The 22,789-nt window shown below is 38.3% G+C and overlaps 1 protein-coding gene across 6 annotated transcripts in view; it reads right to left on the minus strand.

Moving 5' to 3' along the window:
- CPED1 (cadherin like and PC-esterase domain containing 1) overlaps positions 1–22,789 on the minus strand; it is a 164,101-nt gene that overhangs the window by 50,836 nt on the left and 90,476 nt on the right. For all 6 annotated transcript variants that reach the window (XM_033514493.1, XM_033514494.1, XM_033514495.1 and 3 more), the window contains 2 exons: positions 22,336–22,522; positions 19,375–19,543 (listed from right to left, as the gene is read on the minus strand). In XM_033514493.1, the coding sequence (XP_033370384.1) occupies positions 19,375–19,543; positions 22,336–22,522 (356 nt within the window). The remainder of the gene's footprint in view (positions 1–19,374; positions 19,544–22,335; positions 22,523–22,789) is intronic.

Raw genomic sequence — 22,789 nt, forward strand, 5'->3', positions numbered from 1 at the left:
ACCATGTCCTTACATCCTGGATCTCAAAGTCCTGTTCACCAACAGCCTTTAAAGCACTCGATAATGTGGTGCAATATTTAAGAGGGCTTAACCCTGTTTGCAACAGGGGGGAAAGGTCATCATTGCAGAGGGTCACTGTATTCTGGGCTTCACCACCTGTCCTAGGTGGCCTTACAGTCTTTTGTACTCATCTTCCAATTCTTCTTGGATTGCAATCCAATCTGCTTGGATTATTGCAATCAAATATCCAATCTATTTTCAAGCATAAAAATTTTCCTAACATCTACTTCCCTCTTGAAGCTGGGGAACTGGAAGTTTTGTGAGAGTGAAATCTGTATGAGAACTTTCACAGTGACTGAGGTGACAAATGTTGTACCTCATCCCTAAGGGAAGGTGGGTTACTGGGAGCATTGGCTCATGCAGGGCAAATTTTAACCTCATTTTTCCTAAAACTTTATACATGCTCAGCAGAATTCTCAAAGGAAACAAGAAAAGTGAGAAAGCTGAAAGAAAAAGGGGAGGGAGAAAGAAAGAGAAAAATTGTACGACCTATAAAAATTTCATACAGGAGAATCAAAGTACCATAACCTTGTACTGGTTTTAGTATTAATTTTATTTTGTTAGTCTTGCTCTAAACACAAGCCTTACTTTCTCTAACCCTCAGTAGCAGACAAAATATTACAGCATAAGACTGAATACACAGATGAACAGAGAGCAACAGTGGCAGAGGTTATCATAGAGAAAGAACTTCAAATACCAGAAATGAAATACCAGTGAAAGTGTGCATGCCAGGGACTGAGAGCTACTGCTATAGATGCTGTTCTTACATGGCTCTTCTGTTCAGTGGATTTCCCGCTTGTAAAGATAACTGTAGTACTTTCCTTTGGTCACAGTAACCTGTCTATATTATTTTGATCTCAGGGTTGCTAAAACACAAGTAAATTCTTTAGTCATGTGTTCCTGTCATTTGTTTGGTGGTATACAGTATGCAGACTGCAGAGTCTTGTCTTGTACAACCACAAGAAGGAACTCTGCTCATGACTGGCCCTGTCAAAAATTTCATTTACATTTCATGTTTTCAGGCACAAGATTTGAATTTTAGATTAAAAAAAACCCGACAAGCCAAAACTCCTCTAAATTGTTCCATACTATTTTAAGAATGGAAAAGTAATGCCCTAAGATTTTAATCTGAAGATTAACACACAGTCCTGCATGACACATCTCCTGCATGACATGTTTTTGATGTTTTCCTACTATCAAGTAAAAATAAAGAATTCTTGTTGTTTTTTTTCCTCATACTCTACTGTGGGATGTCCAGATCTTCATGAAGACCTCTGTTTAGCCTCTGCTCTCATTGCACAATCAGCTAGAAGACTCCAGGTGTTGTGTTTACTCCTAAGTTAGACTTGTCAATTCATTCAGTGAAAAGAATACAAAGATTTGGCAAAGGGAGAAGTTAAGTATTTAACTGCAAACATAAAGAAGCAGTAAGAGGAGTGGTCAATTTGACAGTAAACATTAGTATCTTAAAGATTTCTGACAAATGAAAGTTCTGTGTTTACCTGTGAGTTTAGGAAAGGAAGAACATAAAACCATATTTGACAAAATACATAATGTGCACTGTGTAATACTTCAGTGCATTCTACTATTAAAAATAAAAAATGCTTCAATTATTTCCTGATCAGGTAAAGAGTTCTTTGTATATACTTTTTTAGTCTTGAGTAAACCATCTACAGAATACTTGATGGCATTTGATTTAATATCGTTGATAAAATGTTTTTATGGAGAAATTTGAAAGGTACATGCAAGGAATTTATAGCCAGTTGAGTACTTTGTTACTCTGTTCATAAATGAGTGGAAAATATGACAACTTAAAGTCTGAAGAGTTACCTGAATATGATGCTCACAGGATAAAAGAACAGTCACTCCCAACACAAAACGTACAATTAAGTTTTCTCCCTCTCCTTTGATTACTTCCCCTACTTGCCAAGGTTCTGACCCAATGAGAACTGAAACACAAATTCTAAACTCACTTGAAGATTTCCAAAATTGCATGTCTTTGACTTGTTTTCCCCCCAGAGTTTCATCAAACTTCATTACATTAGCAGATGAGGAAGACTAGCATTTTTCATTTTCATAGTTTTTCATTTTGAAAGGAACGTTGAAGGTGGACATAACAGATGCTTTTCCACAAACATGCCCAAACAAAACAACCAAATATTACTAATGGACACATCAACAGGAAGAAAGAAAGCAAAAAAGAAGGACTATATCCTAAGAGGCTATATTCTTTCTTTGTTAGTTCTCATTATTCTAGTAGCTTATGTTCCACCAATTTGTAAAGACTTCAGGAAATCCCACTGCAAAACTAGTTCAGAGGACACTACCCATGCACCATATGTGTAAGAAAATCCTTGATACTTATCGACTCTGTGTAATCAATTAATATGCTTTTTCTGAATTAATAATGTGATAATCCACATAAAAAATAAACAGATCATTTATATTTTTCATATCTAACAAACATGGTCATTTTTCATAGATAACAAAGCATGTCATCATGCAAAATTGCAAAAAGACTTAGAAGACAGAAGTCAGGAGCATCGATAGATACTACAAATATGTTTCTGTTTTAGGAATAAATAAATAATGACTGTCCTGGACAAATGGATGCTGAACATGGATACAACTATACACATCCCAGACATAATAATATAGCTTAAGACTTTGGGCAAAAAGTCTTAAGAGATGGAGACATACGGTATTATTCAGAACAAGTGATTCCTTTGACTTCAGTGGAAATGTCCAGTGTGGGAAGTTAAGCATGCACACCACTTTGCAGAAAAATGCACTAGATCTTCATGTTTTCCCTCTGAAACCTCATCAAGCCATGGGGATTAGAGGTCCCTGAAGTATTTTCTGTCTTTTTGCTGTTACCATGTTACTGTTTAGTTCCTGCATTCTATTAGTGCTCCCTTTTGTATAGAATTTACTTGGCAGCTCTTAGAGATTTTTTTGTTACTATCATAACCAATTTCCAGCACATTCAAACTGTCCCACAATAAAATTCTGAAGTGTTAAACATCTGCTTTAAAAAATGCCCCCAAAAGTACCATTAAATTAAAATTGTGCAACTTTTCTGTCAAGCATTTCATCTCTTGAAAAAGATATTATGGCATATTGCACAATAAGTCTGCTTAGGAAAAAGTTTTGATTAAAACAAGACAATCCCTCATGGGGTTTTTTTCCAATTTTTTTTTTTAATTTTTTTTTATTTATATCTGTAGCTCAACAGTATGAAAAACACTAGGTTGCTGGATCAGGAACGGTATAGCAAAATGGGGACAGTTACCAGGAGCATCAGTAGGGTTTTTGAGTTGTGACAACATACTTCATAGAAATAAATTCATATAGCAATAAGGGGTCATGGAAATTACTTTGCCCTATAAGGTGACCAGCCAGCAACATTCAGGGTATTCAGGGTTTGGTACAGGTACCAAACCACAGGTATCTAGGATCACTTGGATGCATTAAGGTGTAAAAAATTATTTTGAACATACTGAGCACTTACACAGAACTGGCAGGTATGCACAGTCCTAGTTTCTTTGGGATCAGCAGCTTGAAGGAAGATGTGAAATGAACTTCTGATGTGATAAGCAGTGAGTATCATGGCAATTGATACCTGCTCCCTTTCTCTTTGTATTGTTTTCATGTGGCAATTACTACTAAGTTCCTTGATCCTTTTCTAAAGTGATTTCATTACTTAAGATGCAATAGTTGGGAACTTCCCTGCTGAAGCTTTTCCTTTCCTTGCAGGAACTCAAACTAAGAGATCAGAGTGACAGGAAACATTCCTCAGACCCTCTCCCAACAGAGCCTGGTATGGCCAGGAAAACGTTTGTGTCTTTGTACTCCACTGAGGTCAATAAAAAGAAAGATGACTAAGGGGTAAGTTATTGCCTTGAGATACCAGGATAGCCATTTATTTAGATTTTTAAGCCCTTTCAGGTTCTTCTAAGGTTTTGCTTTTTGTGTTTTTTCACTGTTGTATGTGCCATCCATGAAGAAAACATTGCCACAGAGGGAATATCTGAAGGAAGAAGAAAATAATATGAAATCCCTAATATACAGGAGCAATGACTCCATAGGAAAGTACAGACACTATTTTTATTACAATCTATTAGTGGTATCAACTGAAGATGTTGCAGCTGTCCCAAAGTATTTTATAAATCAAGGCATTCTACAGGACTGCAGTGGGTTTGCATGGAAAGCTTTTAGTACTGGAGGGAGTTATAGGGGTAATTTCTGTGAGAAGTTGCCAGAAGGTTCCTCCATGTCAGACAGAGCCAGCTCCAAGATAGACCAGCTGCTGGTCAAGACTGAACCTCTCAGAGATGGTGGTAGTGCCTCTGGAATAACACAGTAAGGAAGAATATAAAATACTTACTGTGCAGAAGTAATTGTGACCAGAGAAGAGAGGAGTGAGAATATGTGAGACAAACAACTGTGCAGACACCAAAGTCAGTGGAGAAGGAGGGAGAGGAGGTGCTCCAGTGCTAGAGCAGAGATTCCCATAAAAAACACGGAGCAGATCATGGTGTGACAGGCTATGCCCCTATGGAGGTCCATGGTGTAGCAGAGATCCATCCACAGCCCATGGAAGAACCCCACGCTGGAGTAGATGAGTGCCTGAGAGGAGACTGTGACCCCATGGGAAGCCTGTGCTGGAGAAGACTCCTGGCAGGGACCTGAGAACTTGTGGAGAGGAGTCCATGCTGGAGTAGGTTTGTTGGCAGGACTTGTGATTCCATAGGCGACCCACACTGGAGCAGTCTGTTCTGAAAGGACTGTGGAAAAGGACACATGCCAGAGCAGCTCATGAAAAACTGCAGTCTGGAGAAGGACTCACACTGGAGAAGTTTGAGGAGGACTGTCTCCTGTGGGAGAGATGTCATGCTGGAGCAGCAGTTAGGACTCCTCTCTCTGAAGAGAAAGCAGCAGCAGACACAACATGTGATGAACTGGCCGTAACTCCCATTCCCCTTCTCTCCCTAGCACTGGTGGGTTGGAGGTAGAGAATCAAGAATAAAATTAAGGCCTGGGAAGGAGGGAAGGGTAGGAAGAAATGTGATTTTAAGGTTTGTTTTACTTTTCATTATCCTACTCTGATTTTTATTGGTAATAAATTCCCCTAAGTCAAGTATGTTTTGCCAATGACAGTTATCAGTGAGTGACCTCTCCCTGACCCTACCTCGACCCACAAGCCTTCCATCATATTTTTTCTCTCCTGCCAAATTGAGGAGTGAAGTGATAGAGTGGCTTTGTTGGGCGTGGGTCAACCTGCCACAAAGACATATCAGAAGCAAACATAAAATAAACAATTCTAATGGGAAAATAGAGAGTTTCCTACCCTGAAACAGAGATACAGGTTTCATTCAGAAACTCTCAAACCATAGATTCATAGAATGTCCAGAGTTGGAAAAGACACATAAGAATCATTGAGTTCAGCTACTGGCCCTGCACAGGACAGTCTCAAGAGTCACACCCTGTGTCTGAGAGCATTGTCCAAACACTCCTTGAATTCTGTCAGGCTGGTGCTGTGACCACTTCCCTAAGAGAGCCTGTTCCAGCACTCAAACAACCTCTGGATGAAAAAGCTTTTCCTAATATCTAGCCCAAATCTTGTCTGACACAGCTTCATGCCATTAAAGTAAAAATACTGGCCAGAACACTGGCCACAGGTTAAGTGAATTACACACTATCACAGACCTTTAAACCAAATGCCCTAGAGAAGACAGCATTTCTTTGGTAGGCACAACACTGTGTAAGTGAAGGTGGCTTTATCCTGCAATGACTTTCAGAAGAATTTTTCCCCTTTTTAATGGGGGTAGACAGAGGAAGCAATGCCTTCCTTAGAGACAAAGGAATAAAAGAATAACAGGATGAGACAACAGTCCACCTGTACCACATATGACTCAAATTCTTTACTGAAGTCCAGAGGACTTCTGCACGTGATGGCTCATTGTCATGGCTGTTTCACTTTTCATGCCATGCTCAGACATTAAGCCACTCACAACTGCTCCTTCTTAAATAAACTCCAGAAGCCTTTGATCTGTTTTCTACAAGGCTTCCCAGCAGATATTGGCATCTATTTTATTTTTCAGACAACACCAATGGAATGAGATTTATGAATAACTTCTGTCCTCTGAAGCAGTCTGGTTGCAAACAGCTGAGTACATGCCACTCAATGGAAAACTTATGATCAGCAACAGAAGTTTGTTTCCCTCCTAAAACTTTCCTATTTTTTGAGGTGAGAACCACTGCCAGTGTGGCCAAAATGTGAAGACTGATAGTTTTACACTAGAGATCCAACTGTGGTTGACACTTATTTGGAAAATTTGTAACCAGATTAATGTGCAAGGCATATTCAGGTGATGGTTAAAGTGAAATTTTAAAATCTATGCATTTTATTAAAATGTACAGGCATTAGTTTCAGAGCATCACATGTCTGAGTTTGCATTATCAGTCACAAAAATACCAAAAATACTGAGGGAAAAGTTTCAGGTTCTAAAATGAATTGCTACAGGACTGAATACTGCCAGTAGCATATTGCAGTGTTTCATACAGAGCTGTACATTCAAATTAACAGTTTGAGGTAACTAGAAAATATGCTTGATTCAACACAATTAAATGAGAAACAGAATTATGATTAATCAGAACTATATGAACAAAATTCTAAATAAATAAATATACCAAAAGTATTGCAAAATAGACCACAATAATTCTTTATAAAGAGATCTAATATTGCAAAACCTAGGGATCCTAACATAGCATGAGAGGAATGTTTTTTTTCTTCTTTGAAATACAGTGAAATATGTTCCCAACAAATGTTTCTCTGCAAATAGGCTGTCTTTAGCAAAAGGGCAAGGACTCACTTCAACAGTAGTACTATGTAAAGTAGGTAAATGACCTTCAAGACTTCATTTAAACTTCAAGCTCATTTTCTTCCAGTATCTAGTCAGACCCTAGGTCACCCTTACTGAGGTACTCATATATTCCATTCTGTTTTCTGCAATGCATCCCATCTTTTCTCTATGAGTTTAGTTTTAACTGGTCACCATTTTCATTGCAACATTCTGCAAATAATTTAAGCAGGTTATTATAAATGTTTATATTTATTTCAATTTGAATAAATAAAAATAGATCACTGGGTAATATTTTCATTCATAATCCTTTACTTAACAAGCATCTGTAATGGCTGGAGCTTCGTATCCTAAAGGGAACAATACTGAACTTGATGCTGACCTGACTGCAGCTACCCTGATATAATTGATTTAAATTTTTTACTCGTTCATATGTACACACTCTAGCCCTGAACAAAATCAGAAACAATGTCCACCAGCATTCTACACTCTTTTATGTTGCATTAGGTTTAGTAAACATCTAACTTGACAACATTCAGCACACAGGTAGTTCGATTTATTTGTGCAGCTAAACAAAATAGATCGAAAGCACACACACACAAGGATTAAATGGCCTGAATTCCAGATGGCTTGCTTGCTCCATAAAGTAACAGTATCTGCTGAGATGATCATGGTACTGTAGTTCTTTCTCCTTACCAAATACATGCAGTAGGAAGTTTTCCTCTGCTCTTTTGTCATCTTCATTGCTGCTCTCCTATTTCATGACCTCTGAGTTAATCCTTCTATTCTTCCTATTAGCGAGTTTAAGCAGGCAAACTTCAAACAGACTAGTGATGGGTCACAAGGTTTAATGGGCATGTAGATAATCATCTAAATTACATTTCTGCAGCTGATGGGCCAGACAGGCTTAGAGAGTAACTTTACCAGCTTTCACTGTTAATCAGCAAGGATTGTGTGTCTCAGTACATATCTGCCTTTGCCTGCCTCCCCGAGGGCTTGGGTCATACTGACTGATTAACAAAGGCAGCTGCATTAACTTTCTTCTCCTGAAAAGTGTGGCATGGAGGCCCAAATGACTTGAAAGGCAAATGTGACCACAGCTCAAACATCAAGCACTCTCTTCTCATCACTGTGGAATTGCTGGCCCTCCTCTTGCAGGTTATGATACTCAGCACAACAGTTGTTGCCAATTTTCATGATCTGTTAACACTTAGGAAGCCTTATGCTGAAGCTCTTCTTTCACATCTATTGTGGTATCATCAAGGGGAAAATTCAACAGGCTATTTCACATTTTCTGATGAATTTGAGAGCAGTGTATGAGGTGAACTGAAAAGAATACACCAATTGAACTGTCAATAATGAATGCCCTGGATTTCAGCTTTGAAACACAAACTGTGGAAGGCCAGGTAAAGAGAATAACAGTTCTCTGTAGGATACTGAGATTTTACAGCTACAGAAATAGCAATGGATCTATACTGTGAAACTGATTTTCTCAGCAAAGAAAAGTGTATCAAATCTGAGTCTCTTCTTTGTTATATATGGGTGACTGTGTTTTATATAAATGATTGTGTTTTATACCTACCCTGATTCCAAAAGTAACAAGAGCAGTGGTGGATTGGCTTCCTGACTTTGTCAGAAGTTTGTCCTTCAGGTGTTGGACTCATCTTGCATTGTAAATGCTTTTCAATGACTCATTTTACTGCTCTTTACAAGTTATTAAACACAAAATTAGACCAATTAAACTATAATTATCCATGCAAGAAGCTTTTACCATCTTACTCAGGAGCAACATAGGCCAAAACCAGCAGTCTTTAAAACAATAAAACCTTTCTCATACATTTAATAGCTTTATACAGAAAAGAATCTGACAAGACAGCTAGGATTCTATTTTGGACTTCAGTTAAGAACATTCTACAAGAAGCTACTGAGGAACGAAATAAAATAATCTACAACACTGACGTCCTTTATTTGTCTCTTGAACTTCGAGAAAAGAAGTTGAATTCTGAGCTTTCAAAGTTTCTCTAGATGAAACTACAAAACGTCTAGGTTTCTGTGACATAGGTATAACTACTTACTGATGTTAGAGACATACATGAATTAAGCTAATTCTCCAGTCCATGAAGTATGCAATTTCTCAAGCTTCTTAACAAGAGCTACCAAATTTCCCACTTTTATCATGGACAGGCCCAGAACTCAAGGACTGACCCAGTTTGTGATAAAATCTTCAGGCTTCAGTTTGGTTTTGAGGTATTCACTGAGATACAGAATTACACAATTTTCCAATTTTTGTATGGTGGCCTATGTAAGTTACTGACACCTGGAGCCACAGCACCCAAAGCTCTTTCAAGCAGAACAAAAATATCTATACCAGATCATGAGACCCACAGCAGAATTCTGGTTATGTCTCATCTTCTTTACCAAAACAGCGCAAAGGGAAAACAATCTGCATTTCAAATATGCATTGTGACCATATAGCTGTAAGTGACAGCCTTTATGCAGTGCAGCAATAAATCACTCTTCATTGTTCTATTGTGCCATTTGGCTGAATTGCAGAATTATCCTTTTTGCTTTTATTTTATCAAATGAGGATTTTATGTCTGTCATTAGAAGTTGAGACAAATTGCTATTAAGCCTTACGATGTCATTACTATTACTCATTGGACTTCCCTTTATATTTTCATAACAACCTATACCCTCTATTTTACTTTACAGCTTTTCAATGCCAAAATGCCACCAATAATTTCCACTAGCATCAAAAGCTGAGATGATCAAAGACTAGAAATTATTTCTGGAGATGCAATAGGAGGTATACTCTTTTCTAAAGACTCATTTTTTGATCCTACATGTTAACAAATAAGTCTAGATACATGGAAGTCAAAGGGAGTCTTTTCCCTGTTCAAAGGACTTGAATTATGGATATTTTTCTTTTCTTTTACCATTATACACATCACAAAATTTGGCACTGAAGCTGTTACTAAATCCAAATGACAGTCTACTTGGAGAGTCCCAGAACTGGAAGAGCTGAGGTGTACAGCTGTGTAACTAAGGAACATGCAACTTCTGTGTGCTCAAACATGACTTTACATAGTGTTACCATACATCCCTCATGATATGTCTAGGAGCACGGCACAAAGTCTTGCAGAGTAACAAGCTCATGTACCAGAAACTGTGATATTTCATTAACATGTAGCTGGAATGGCCTGTGTGCCATGTAGCACATTGTTCCTTGTATTTAGACCAGCTTGCACACAGTCAGCACAAAGAGCCTCCTCCCTCTACTGACACATCAGCCTTTTAACAAGTGCCACAGTTCACCAAAAAATGTAACCAAGGCATCAGAGAGCCCTGGTGTATCACACAAAGCTGTTGAAGTTTAACCCTAACAATGACTTTTGCTTCAATACAAACTGCAGTGACCATTTAAAAAAAGCCCACAGATTTATGCTCAACATACACTTTGCAAATACTACACCCATATGCCTGTACTGTGATTTATAAAGTGGCAGCCTGATCATGGTTGTGATGCTTTGTGTGCTGTCATACAGTGCAAGTTATTTCTAATTAATGAACTTTCTCTTTGTGAATCAGGCAGCATTCAATACATTGACAGATTGCAAACACCGACACAGCTATTTACCCAAAACATACACTAAATATTTCAGTTCAGAAACTCTGGATGACCCTTTCTTCTTCCCTACCCCCTTCAATTACTGTACTTTTAAATGTCACTGGATTTTCTGGAACTTGTAAAAGAGAACTGCTAAACTCAAACTTTCAAGTTTTCATACTTTTGTGGTTCATTCAAAGACCTGTAAGGGTTTATGCTTTACTGAGCAATTAATTTTTAAGTTCTGATATTGTACAGTTGAAAATGGAAGCATCAAGAGATTATGGGCTTCACTCTACCTTCCTAATTTAGCCTAGTTAATGTAGGCAATGCATAATCCTGACCCAGTATGGTGATTGAGACAGCTAAGCTAGGCTCCCTGTGGAATCATGGAACAGCAGCAGCTGGTGGAGGGAAACAGAGTCCTCAAGTGCATCATCTGTTCCCCTCCAGAGATCCCAGGTGCCCTCACAAGGTAATATCATTAGAACAACATTAGGGCATGACTCAAGAGAACCTGCCTCTGCCTGCCCAGTGTCTGGCTCCAGCAGTGCCTTTCTGTAGGTAGGAGCAGCCAGAAGGAAGCAACCCAAATAGGCTGGGCCAGGACCCCCCCAAACACTCCCTCTCGGCTGGCCTCAGGGTGGGGTGATTTGAGTGTGTGGCTTCCTCTTTTCCCTATAGGAAAAGTCATCATCCATCAGTCCATCAAGCTATACCTCTCTGCCTGAATTGCACCACAATGCAGCAATGCATGGAGAAACTGCTGTGTAGGGCAGAGAGAGGAAGCAAGAATAAGCACAAAAAAAGTGTGGTATGAGGAATCTTTTGCAAGTTACTGCTAACAGTTCTCTATCAAAATATAAGTGATTCCAGTAGTGTTTCTGGGCCTGTATTATATTAAAACCATCAAAAATAAGAGGAAAGAAGGACTATAACTGAAAATCTAAATATGTGGGATGATAGCCTGATAACTTAGCACAAACAAAAAACCACATAACTGACAAAAATTATATAAAAATAGGTTTTCTGATAAACTCTTCCAGAGAACAGTGTTCTCCCAGGAGCAGAATTGCCTACCCAGCATTTACTGTCATCTGTCTCCTTTCACAGCCACCCACAATGATTTGCTGCTATTATTTAAAAAGACATTTTAATCCTTTGGTTAAAGGCAAGGAATCAGAAAAATCTGGATCTCTTCCAGTCTTTACTAATAGTCTGTCATGGGCTCAGACATAGCAGTGTATCTACAGAATCTGCACCCACAGCACTGTATCAGCCTCGGCATCTCCCCATCCTGTAGCACCATAGGGAGCAGCCATTGTAAGGCTGAAATTCCAACCATACACCCCACTAGCACCAGTGGGATTTTGTTCACCAGTTGCAATCATACAGGTCACATTTTAACTCCCTGACATTTTTAGTCATGCAATTATGAGTTTCTCCTTGGCTAGTTTATGGGCAGATCTTCATCTTCTCTAATGTATCATGCACACTCATAGGATTACATCAGTGATTGTGTGAAAGGGAGGAATGGCCTGAGCCCACAAAAGAATGGAATTGCTCTGTCAGGTCATTGAGTTCTATCTTTCAGCACATAATTTTCATCTAATGACATTTTTCTGTGGCAGCATAGCAGCAAAATAACAATTCAAGTCAGGAGTCACCTAACTGAGTATCTAGGAGGGTGGGATGTTCCTAGTAAGACTGTGCTAAACTGCAAACACATAAAGGAAGAAAAGAATGGTAGGAGATACTAAATTTTCCACTGCTGAAGTAGGAAGTGCTACAACCAACCCTAGTTGTGTCAATAAACTCAGTGGTGCTAAAGTGATACCACTCTTCACTTAAGAAGTTCTTATCCATAAGAGTGCCAGCCAAGGAAAGGGAACATTGGAAAAACTAAGGCTGAAAGCTACCTATAAATTTCTCAGTCTTTAAGGCCTAGTTATTATAGCAACTTAAAATTTCTTCTAGTTAATGATTATAAACAAAATTAGCTCATTGGTGTCATCCTTGTCACTACTGGCTTATAATTGTAGGACCATTGAATCAGTATTCGTACAGATTGTCTCAAAGCACTGGTGGCAATTGATCCATCAGTGATCCATGTAACATACCATTTCCCAAGTCAGTGCACTGTAATAATGACAAATGTAGCTGCTGCTACATGGAAACATCTGCTCTCTTCAGTCTTTGCCTGAAACTTCTGGAAGCATTTCCTGGAGGGTGTCTGGTATTAATCTTGTATCTCATGTTAAACAGGAAACTTAGCTACATAGAGAAGACTAAGCACAACAAATATAAAATCAGGAGCCTAGTAAACTGGAAGACTGTAAACTTTTCTCTGGGCAGCTGGAGCCAACATGAATTTGAGCCTTAAAGTTTGGGCTTTGCAATGTGGCATCCGCAAAGTATTGAAGAGTAGGATGATGATCCTAGTCACGCACAGCCCACAGAATAAAACTATAAATTTTTATTCCATGCTCAAAGCAAGATATGCCTAAATAGAAGCACATACAAACTCATTCTTTTGTTATTACTTTCCATTTTATGCCCAAGTTGAGCCCATTTTGTCTGTGTGGCCTCTTCAAAGTGCAGCAGATGTCTCACTGAACACTGATTATGTGAACTCGTGACTACCAGATGATAGTGCAGACTGTCTATGAAGTTAACTTTGTTGGTGAAAGACAGGCTTGACTTCTAAAGCATTATATTAATTCCTTCAGATGGTGGATCGGTGCTCTGTTGTGTTTTTGGGACATTCCTTAAAGCAGCAGATGCTGGCTGCTGATTAAGGTGTCAGCCTAACAGCAACAGCCTCAGCAACACTGGATTCTGCGATCCAAAAGGAGTTTAGCACAGAACTGCATAAATATAAAGAATATCCATCACAATGGTTAATTATTCCTATGACTCATCTACAAAGCAATGCTTTAAATCATCACAGAAGTCTTTGGTATAATTAAGAAAATGTGGTAAGCTTTCTCTCCCCAGTGGTATAGATGTTGACAAAGACAGAACACGCTGACTTGACAAAGTTTGCTCTGAGACACATTAACCCTCTACATGAAAATTAACTAAGTGTATTTATTATTTACATTTCTCACTTCTGCATCCTCTTAAGTACACTTTTTTAGAAGCACCAAGTTGTGTTATTAAATTTAGGTCTTTGTTCAGTTTATACTTACAGTGAATGGTGATTAAACATCCCTTGATCTTTAAATACTTTAAAACATCTTCAAGTAGTTTTTTAGATTATCTTAAGATGTTGTTTGACATAAATATTGAGGAAAATTGCTAAAAACTTCAGCAGTTTTATGCAAATGAATTCAGTTATAAGCATTGCCTGGCATATACAATGGAAAAGAATTCAGCCATATGTTTCTGTTAGGACAGGTACTCAATAATTTGGAATCGCTCCCCTGAAATTAATTGAACCATGTTGACATACAGCAGTTGAAGATGTAAAACTTCAGCCTTCTTCTTATGGCAGTCTCTTTCTATTAGCTCTCTATTTTGTGGCTTTCACCTGACCTGCTGACAATTTAACACATGTTCAGTTTGCTATGTATTTGCTCCTCAAGGCTATGTGAACTTCACTTCATTTTTCCTGGGAAGGGGGTTGCAGTCACACAGAAACAAAATAATTTATAGGTTAAGAGCAATGCACACATACTTCTAGTGTTTTGTATGTTTCCACTCATAAATCACTTCTAAAATTTTTGAACACGAAGCTCCTGTTCATTTAAAACCAGCAAGAGCTTTAAACCCAATCTCAAGTGTGAATTTCTTTCATGAAGAAAAAAAGTTGCCTTAAACAGCACCCAGTAACCCTTCTTCTGTGCTCAGCAGCTCATTTCTGCCCCTGCACTTTCCACTCCTTTGTGTTCACATAGAGAGAATGAAAACCCCATCCTAGAAACTAGTTTATTTTTAAAAAAGTTTTCCCATCTGGTTCATGAGTAGCTGCAGGCAGGGAAAGGGATGCTTAAGTTGGCATTGCTCCTGGAAAACATGATTGTCATACTGTGCTCTCACCAGTGCTTCTGAGGAAAATGTAGACTTGGCTCTTTCAGATCTAATGAATGAGCTTTTTGGTTGTCCCAGCCACTCCCTCCTTGAAAAGAGTTAGCATTCTGGACTGCACAGTAGCTAAAATATCTAACAGTTATACAAATTCTGAATGCTAAAAATTTTAAGTCAAATAGTCCTCACTGAATCAAAGTATCATCTTTTGAATAACAACAACAACAAAAAAAGTGAACTCAAACTATTTTTTTGACGCCAGGGGCATTTTTATGTTGTTTTCTGAAAAATTCAAAACCACTGAAAAAAAATTTCACCAACTCTATACCTGAGAAGGCAGAGGAATGCAATGCATGACTGCTCTTATAATAGATATTCTTTTTTGCTCTAAAAGGGAAGTAAGCTAACTTTGCAAATAAGATACAGTCTGGTTGCTGATATAATTAGACTGTAGTTCCAGAGATGCACGTTCCATGCCTTTTCAAGCAAGACACTCAAACTTAGAACTGCCAAGAGAGTCAGCTGCTGCTACAATAACTACTGCAAAACCCAGGAGTCTGTTCATGAAATTCACAATGTCCTTAGACAGAAGAAATGGGTCATTTGTAATGGTGATCACAATTAACCTAATAAAGCTAATGAGAAATTCAGAAAAGACTTGTGTGCATCCAGCCTGTCTGACTACAGGACAAGTTCTTTGTTTCTCTCCTAAGATGTTTGGTTCCTTTTCTTTTTCTCCTTTTTTTTTTTTTTTTTTTTGATATTATTTAATATTTGCAAGATTCTTTGAAATCTTTCCACATAAGTAGTAGGCAAAGAGTTAATACCTGTTTCTATAATTGACAATTTTTGCTTTTACATTCTGGTATGAAAAGCTTTGCAATGGCAACAGTACACGGTTGAAAACAAAGTAAAACCATTTTACTTTCCTTTGGAAATTTATAACTTGAGCTAAAATTTCTTCCATCTGTACTCCAAAATATCTGTACTAAAGTTAAATATAGTTAATATGCTAGTCTTAGGTCTTAATTGCTTTTTGATCAATGGAAGTTTAGTAGACAGACAGAGAAATAAACATGTTCTTGCTAGCATCTTGTTTCCAGCTGCATTGCAGTCATTTAGTGTTTTACAGTCACCAATGCTATGCCAGTATCTCATCATAAGCTCTGCTGGGCTTCTTAAGCTCTCAGAAAAAGAATATGATTAAAGGATTTACAAAAATGCAAGAGATAATAATACATAAGAATAAGATGTTCTATAAAAATCAGGAAAGTTTTTGAAGCTGTCTTTAAGTTCATTCTTTCAGACCTGGAAAAGCTGTAGGACAGCATTGATTTTGGAATAAAATGTACAAATGCACAAAAGAAAATGACAGAGAATGAAACACACTATGCTATAAAATATAGCATTAGCTATCCATAGGGCTCAATATGAATCCAAACCCAAATAATTAACTGTATTATTAAAAGACAACAACAACAAACCAAACCCAAACTCACCCTAAACCAAACCAACTCACCAAACAAACAAACAAAACAAGCCATGTGGCAACAATACACTGTAGGTACAAATAGATACAGAAGTTCACAGGGTCAAAAAAGTTTCCCTAAGCACATCTGCAGTTACTCTTTATGATTGCAACTAGGAAAATATTAACAGTCAAAGAGGCAGCATCCACACATTTCAAGTGAGGCATAGATAGATTTGTTTGCGTTTTAAAGATAATGGGCAGTGCAAGAATGAGTAAAATATTTTGTCCTTTATGACAGTATGTCTGGGATCTTTCACCTGAGAGCGATGCTGATAACTATGTCTTAAGAGCTCACTGTTTTTTCTGCTGACTGCCTTGGATTATGACTGTCTTTTATATCACAGCTTCACAGGTGATAATGAAATGACAACACTTCTTTCAGGGATACATAATTTGAATATTGCCAGCAATTGCACAACATTAAGTTCAAGCACAAATCAATAGCCTCTCCATTTGCAGTCCCAACAATACTATCAAAATGCAGAACACAGAATGGAAGGCAACAAAATCTGCTGAAGGTGCTGTTGTGAGATGACCGTTTATCCTCCACTAATTTGGTTTTAATGGGGATATTACAGCTGCTATCAAAAACCACAGGAGACAGTATTTTTTTCCCTTTTTAGGGGTTGCAAGGCTTGGAACCACACATTTCTCAACTCAATACCTCTAAATTAACCCAGGATTATTCAACTGCATGAGAATTGTTAGACTGTTGGAAACATCCCACATTCTGTCTTTTCATAGTAAGCTTCCTTATAGTATCATCTTGCAGCGAAACCTGAATATCTTAATGAGATTAAACATAAAAGAAAGTGAGGGAAAAAAGCTGCTGGATTAGAATTTTAACTGAAGCATTCTATGAGAAAGACCACACCACTATCAGTGGCCTTTCTCTCCTCATGTGCGATCCCACTTGCACCTAGTCAAGTGTCCAAAGGAGACTCCATCAGTTCACTCTGTATTTATCCTTTTTCTTTTAAAACAGGGTCTCATTACTAACAGAACAAGTATTCATGCCACTGATGAGGGTGTATCAACTGGCTCTTCAAGACTGCATAAATTTCTCTAGTATGAAGAGCAAAATATAATGATGCTGTTTAAGACCTGAGTTCTGTACTGATAAAAAAAATGATTCTAAGCAAAAGGCGATACATTCTTTCTAGCAAATAGGAAAAAAATGCAGACTTTTAAGTGTTTTAGAATGCCATTTCTATCTCCAGCTCCAGCTTTTGTTTGTTTTTTAAAGGCACTCTCTGATAAGTTTGCCTCTAACATATCTAAAAGTTGTTTTAAAATCTCATACTGTATCTTCACAGTGCTTATTAGATACCACAAGAATGCTTTTCATCTCATTTTTACCCTAAACTCCTGAAGTCATCCCTAGCTCTGAACAATTGTATTAGTTAAAGGGCAGTTATTCACAGAGGAGCACAAAACCAAGCTCAATCAAAAGAAATTTCTAAAACACTTTTTCTGTTTATCAGTCTAGATCTCTTTGCCTTCACAGTGCTTCAAAGATTCATACTCAGTCTCATAAATGATATAATAAAACATTAACAACAGTGTAAACTCTGGTGTGGGAAGATATTTTTGAGGTTGAATTCCTGTTCCTATACTCAGATATGTGTCCCAAATAAGGAAATAAAAAGAGCTTTCCTCACATCTTTCCAGCCAGTGTGTTCTCCTAGTAACATAACTCCAACTTACTGCTCTTCTCCTTTTCATATTAAGTCATACTTTAGATGTCAAGCAGGTTGCTGTACAACTGAACTGAAATCTCAGGTATTATATGTGTATATTTTTATTTTACTGTAGCAACTACTACATGTAGTGTTGAGTCAGTGCAAATTGTAAAGGCCCTTGACCTTTTGAGCTTGTAAGAGAAGTCTAAAAGAAGAGACAGAGAATAGGTGGGGGTCCAGACATCACCATAATCAGGTATTCAGGTCAGCAGGCAGTACACTATGACTACTACCTGCATTTTCTCTGGCAGTCCTGATTTACAGATTGAGATAATTATTGCCAACACAGAACTTGCTATCAACATTTATAATCTCTTTGACTCCTGTTTTAAGTCCTAGTGCTTATTTCTCCCCAAGAAAAAATCCCTCTTGATCTGCCACATCATATAAATGCTCTGCCTTCTACCACCCTGGTCTCCCAGCCTCTTCTGCAGTATATGGAAAGAAACCAGGGAAGGATAGCAAGTCTTGCTAAAGGATGTACTAAGATCTTTGTACAGAAAATAAATAAAGATATGATTAGATATTTGACATAAACAAGCATGACAGTTTCAACACAATTGTTTAAAAAAATCTGCTTCTTGGTTGCAGAATTAATTGTGACAAAATATATTATTCCTGGATGCCCTGGAACAAACCCACCAATCCTGTTAATCTGCCTATAATTTCACAGAAAAATGCACTGCCCACGATTACCATTTACAATGTCACTTCCCTCTTTGAACTGTCTAGTTTATCTTTGCCCATCATATCAAGCAGCAATCATCATTTAGTCCTCAAACTTTGCAATACGAAGAGCTTTCATCCAGCATGTGTCCCAGGTTTTCTCACTTATGCATAATATTTTTATCACTAATCAGTATCACTAATCAGTATCACAAACTGAAACCTTCACTGTTACTTTCATTAGCTTTATTCCATTTTTGTGTCTAATTTAGTCTGAGATCCCCTTTCCCAGCCCTTATTAAGCCATATTGGACAGACTCCGGTCCTTTTTTCATTCAACAGACCCACTCCTTCCTAAGGACTGCTATTTGTTGGGAGTAAATTATGTGCATTCCCAAATTTTTTATTTGGATAAATGCAAAGTAAGCAATAATTATCCCTTCCTTTGGAATTATGAGTGAAGGTTTTTTTAATTGTGTTTATTGATCTAGAATAAACAGTTTTAATTCATAAATTATTTGGCAGCATTTGTCTTGGACACTGATAAATAGACTGTCATCATAAATATCTTTCCTGGTAAAAGGATTACCATGGCTCCAATGTTAGAGGGAGACAGTTATGAAAAGTTGTAAGAAATTTTTGGCTGACCAAAGTAAGGATTAATTCACCTGGAGCTCTCAAATACATGGTAACAGGTACTGACTCTGGGCTTGCCTTTTATATCTAAAGTGTTCTGTAAATGCTGAATTTCATACAATCTCAACAAAAACTGGCTCTGCATGAGCTTTGGCTCATGTACCCTAATTTCTACCATGAAATAAACAGAATCCAGCTATTCCTATTAATTTGTATAGCAAAAGAATGTAGAGACAATACCTGCACAAACCCACACATCATATAGTCATCAAACAAAGGGAGGCTAGGGCGGTCTTCTCGATAAATTGTGATTCTGTAGCTGCTCACAACCTCAGGGCTGGGCTGTGAATCATCCATTAAGAGAATGATGACTTTGTTCAATCCAAGGCCAAGGGGGTAGTTAGCATTGCTGTATGACAAAACAGGAAAGAAGTGCAATAAACACTCAAGAAACAAAGATTTTACACTCTTATCTATGGCTGTTAAACTTGCTCCTAGAGGCTTCTATTAGTAACATTTTCTTTCTCTTATAAAATACATGAGATTTTAAATAAATCAGTGCAAAATAGGATTTGTGAGTATTTGAAGTTCTTTCAAGAAGACAAAATATTGAGAGTGAAATTTAGTGAAAGCAGAGGCAGTGACAAATATTCTGACATGAAATATGTGAATGAAATAATTAGGACAATAATTCCTGACAGGCCCAAATTTGTGATGAAGTCAGCAGGGAGACAAGTACAATCAGTAATGTAGCTAGCTGCTGAAATTGTCCACTAGCCAAATGTGATGGATTCCCAGACAAACTGCTCAGAGTGACAAACTAGAGCAAAGCTGAGCTGTGTTCTTCTTCCTTTAGCAGGGAAATAAATGCTGAAAGGCACAGGACCTGCACATTCAGGACTTTTATTTTTCAGTGTAAAGAACATCTTGCTATTCTTTTTCATTCTACAAGGTTTTTTTGAGGTTTTTCACATATATTCATGCTGACTGCCAAGGCAGTTAACATTAAAACAGAGAAATGTTGGGGGAAGAATTTAATGACAGTTTCTTTTGAAATTATTAATTAAGACTGATTTCTTATTGAAAAGACAGGAAACATATTGGGCATTAGATCAGTAACAACTGCACAGGCTTTCTGGTTAGTAGCAGACATTCTAGGTCAAAGCATCTGCTTCCCAGTCAGTCAAAAGGTGGTGTGTTGGTTCAACACTTCATGTCATGAAGCAAAGTTAGCTCTGAAACAGTTAAGAATTTTTCTTCCCAAGTAAATCACTGTCCCTGTTCTCCCGTTTATCTACTCACTAATGGCTAGTATGTAAATAAGCCCGTTCTCTGGTTCTGAGGTACCTGACCCAGATAAATAAACAGTTTATTCCTCCCAACCTTAAAACCAGGTCATATACAAAATACCTATTGGTATTGTCCCTGGTACATGCTGTTGTCTCTGACAGCGCTAGTTGGGAAAGCAAAAACTGTGCCAGGGTTCATAGCAGCAATTAAACATCATGGTTGATTGTGGATCAGTGCTCAAACACAATGTTTAGTGATGACTGCTCTCTCCTCTATCGTCCAGCTTTATAGTTCTCTAAAAGATCACATAAGCTGGGATCCTTGTGGATGACAAGATAACCCACTTAGTGGATGAGAGAAAGTCTGTGCCTGTTGCCTACCTACACTTTAGTGAAGCCTTTGGCACTGTTTCCCACAGCATTCTTCTGGAGAAAACTGGCTGCTCATACCTTGTTTTCACATACATTTTGCTGTATAAAAAACTGGCTGTATGGCCAAACCAATCACATGGACATGGAGACTGAGGGCACTGTCAGTCAGTTTGCAGATAACACTAAGTTGGGTGGGAGTGTTGATCTAATGGAGAGAAAAAAGGATCTTCAGAGGGATCTAGATAGGCTGGATGGAAAGGCTGAGGCCAGGTGGATAGGTTCAACAAGGACAAATTCAAGGTCCTGCACTTGGGTCACAGAGCAGGCAGAGCTACAGACTGCGGACAAAGTGGCTGCAAAGATACCTGGTAGAAAAGGACCTCAGGGTGCTGGTCAAGAGCTGCTGAACATGACCCAGCATGTGCCCAGGTGGCCAACAAGGTCAATGACATTCTGTCCTGTGTCAGGATAAGAATAATGTGGCCAGCAGGACCAGGGCAATGATTGCCCCCATGTACTTGGCATTGGTGAGGCCACACCTCAAATCCTGTGTTCAGTTTTGCGCCCCTCACTACACAAAAGACATTGAGTGGCTGGAGCACATCCAGAGAAGGAAGGAAGCAAGGTGAAGGTACTGGAGCACAAGTCTGGTGAGAGGTGGCTGAGGGAGCCAGGGGTATCTATTCTGAAGAAAAGGCTGAGGGAAGACCATGTCACTCTTGACAACAGCTGGACAGGAGGTTGTAGAAGGTGGGGGTCAGTCTCCTCTCCCAAGTGAGAGGACAAAAGGAAATGGCTTTAAGTTGCACCAGGGAAGGTTTAGGTTTGATATTAGGAAGAATTTCTTCACTGAAAGGGTTGTCAAGCATTGGAACAGGCTGCCCAGGGAAGTGGCTGTGTCAACATTTTGAGAGCAATTTAAAAGCTGTGTAGATGTGACACTTAGGGATATGGTTTAGTGGTGGGCTTGGCAATGCTGGGTTAACAGCTGGACAAGATGATCTTAAGGGTCTTTTCCGATGTGACTTCTGTGATTCTATGACAATCCCCTACAATACAACTATGACAAAAATGGATCATTCTGAGTTAGTAAACTTCAACTTATTTCTTCTTTTGAAGCCAGCTGCCCTATTTTGACCCATGTAAACAGACCAAGATCAGCAGGGCAGCAGATCAGGGCACTGTGCAAAATTAACACCTGGATACAAAAGCTCAAATTTCCTGTCATCTACTGTGTGCAGTATAGTGATAGTCTCTTCCCACCCAGCTTTGATGCTGTCAGTGACTACAGAAGCTGGGTGAGATACTGGAGCTGTACACTCCATTAAGATAGAGTTAATTATGGCTTGAGAACAACATATTACCATTGCCTTCAGGACATTGTAAATAAATACAAGTTTCTCAGTGTTGAACTCCCTCTGACTTTCCTGTGACTAATCTACTTGTGTCCTGGGTTTTTGGAAACTAGAAAATTTCCAATTAAAAAAAATTCCAATACTTCCAAATTTAAGTTTTTACACTCATAATTTGTTGCTCATACCTTGGCCCATTCTTGTCGTCGAGGTGTACATGGCATTGACAGTTAGAGGGTTCTGCTCCTATCTTCACTGTCACCATGTCAAATGGCACTTCTGCATAGTATTCTCTGATCTTTGGGTTAAACTGAGGATTCAAGTCCAGCTGTGGACTGGTGAAGATCTGTCTGATATGAGATAGGGTATCTTTATCTGTTCCAAGAAGGCATCAAAGAAAAAAAACATTGTGAAACGTATGAACATTTTGGAACAACATGCAACTTCTGGCAGATTGATACCATGTACAGTGGCAAGATATTTAATGCCTAGTGACTTTGAGATTCATAATCCTGCTGCAAAGTTTTAATGGAGTTTGTAATGGCACTTGAGAGAAATCTGCAGGCCTTGGAGGGATTTTAAACATTCAGTGTCCAATCATTTTAGTCCTAGTCACAAAACTCAAAGCCTGGGTAAGCCTTT

Source organism: Parus major, chromosome 1A, assembly GCF_001522545.3.
Source record: "Parus major isolate Abel chromosome 1A, Parus_major1.1, whole genome shotgun sequence".
NCBI lineage: Eukaryota > Metazoa > Chordata > Aves > Passeriformes > Paridae > Parus > Parus major.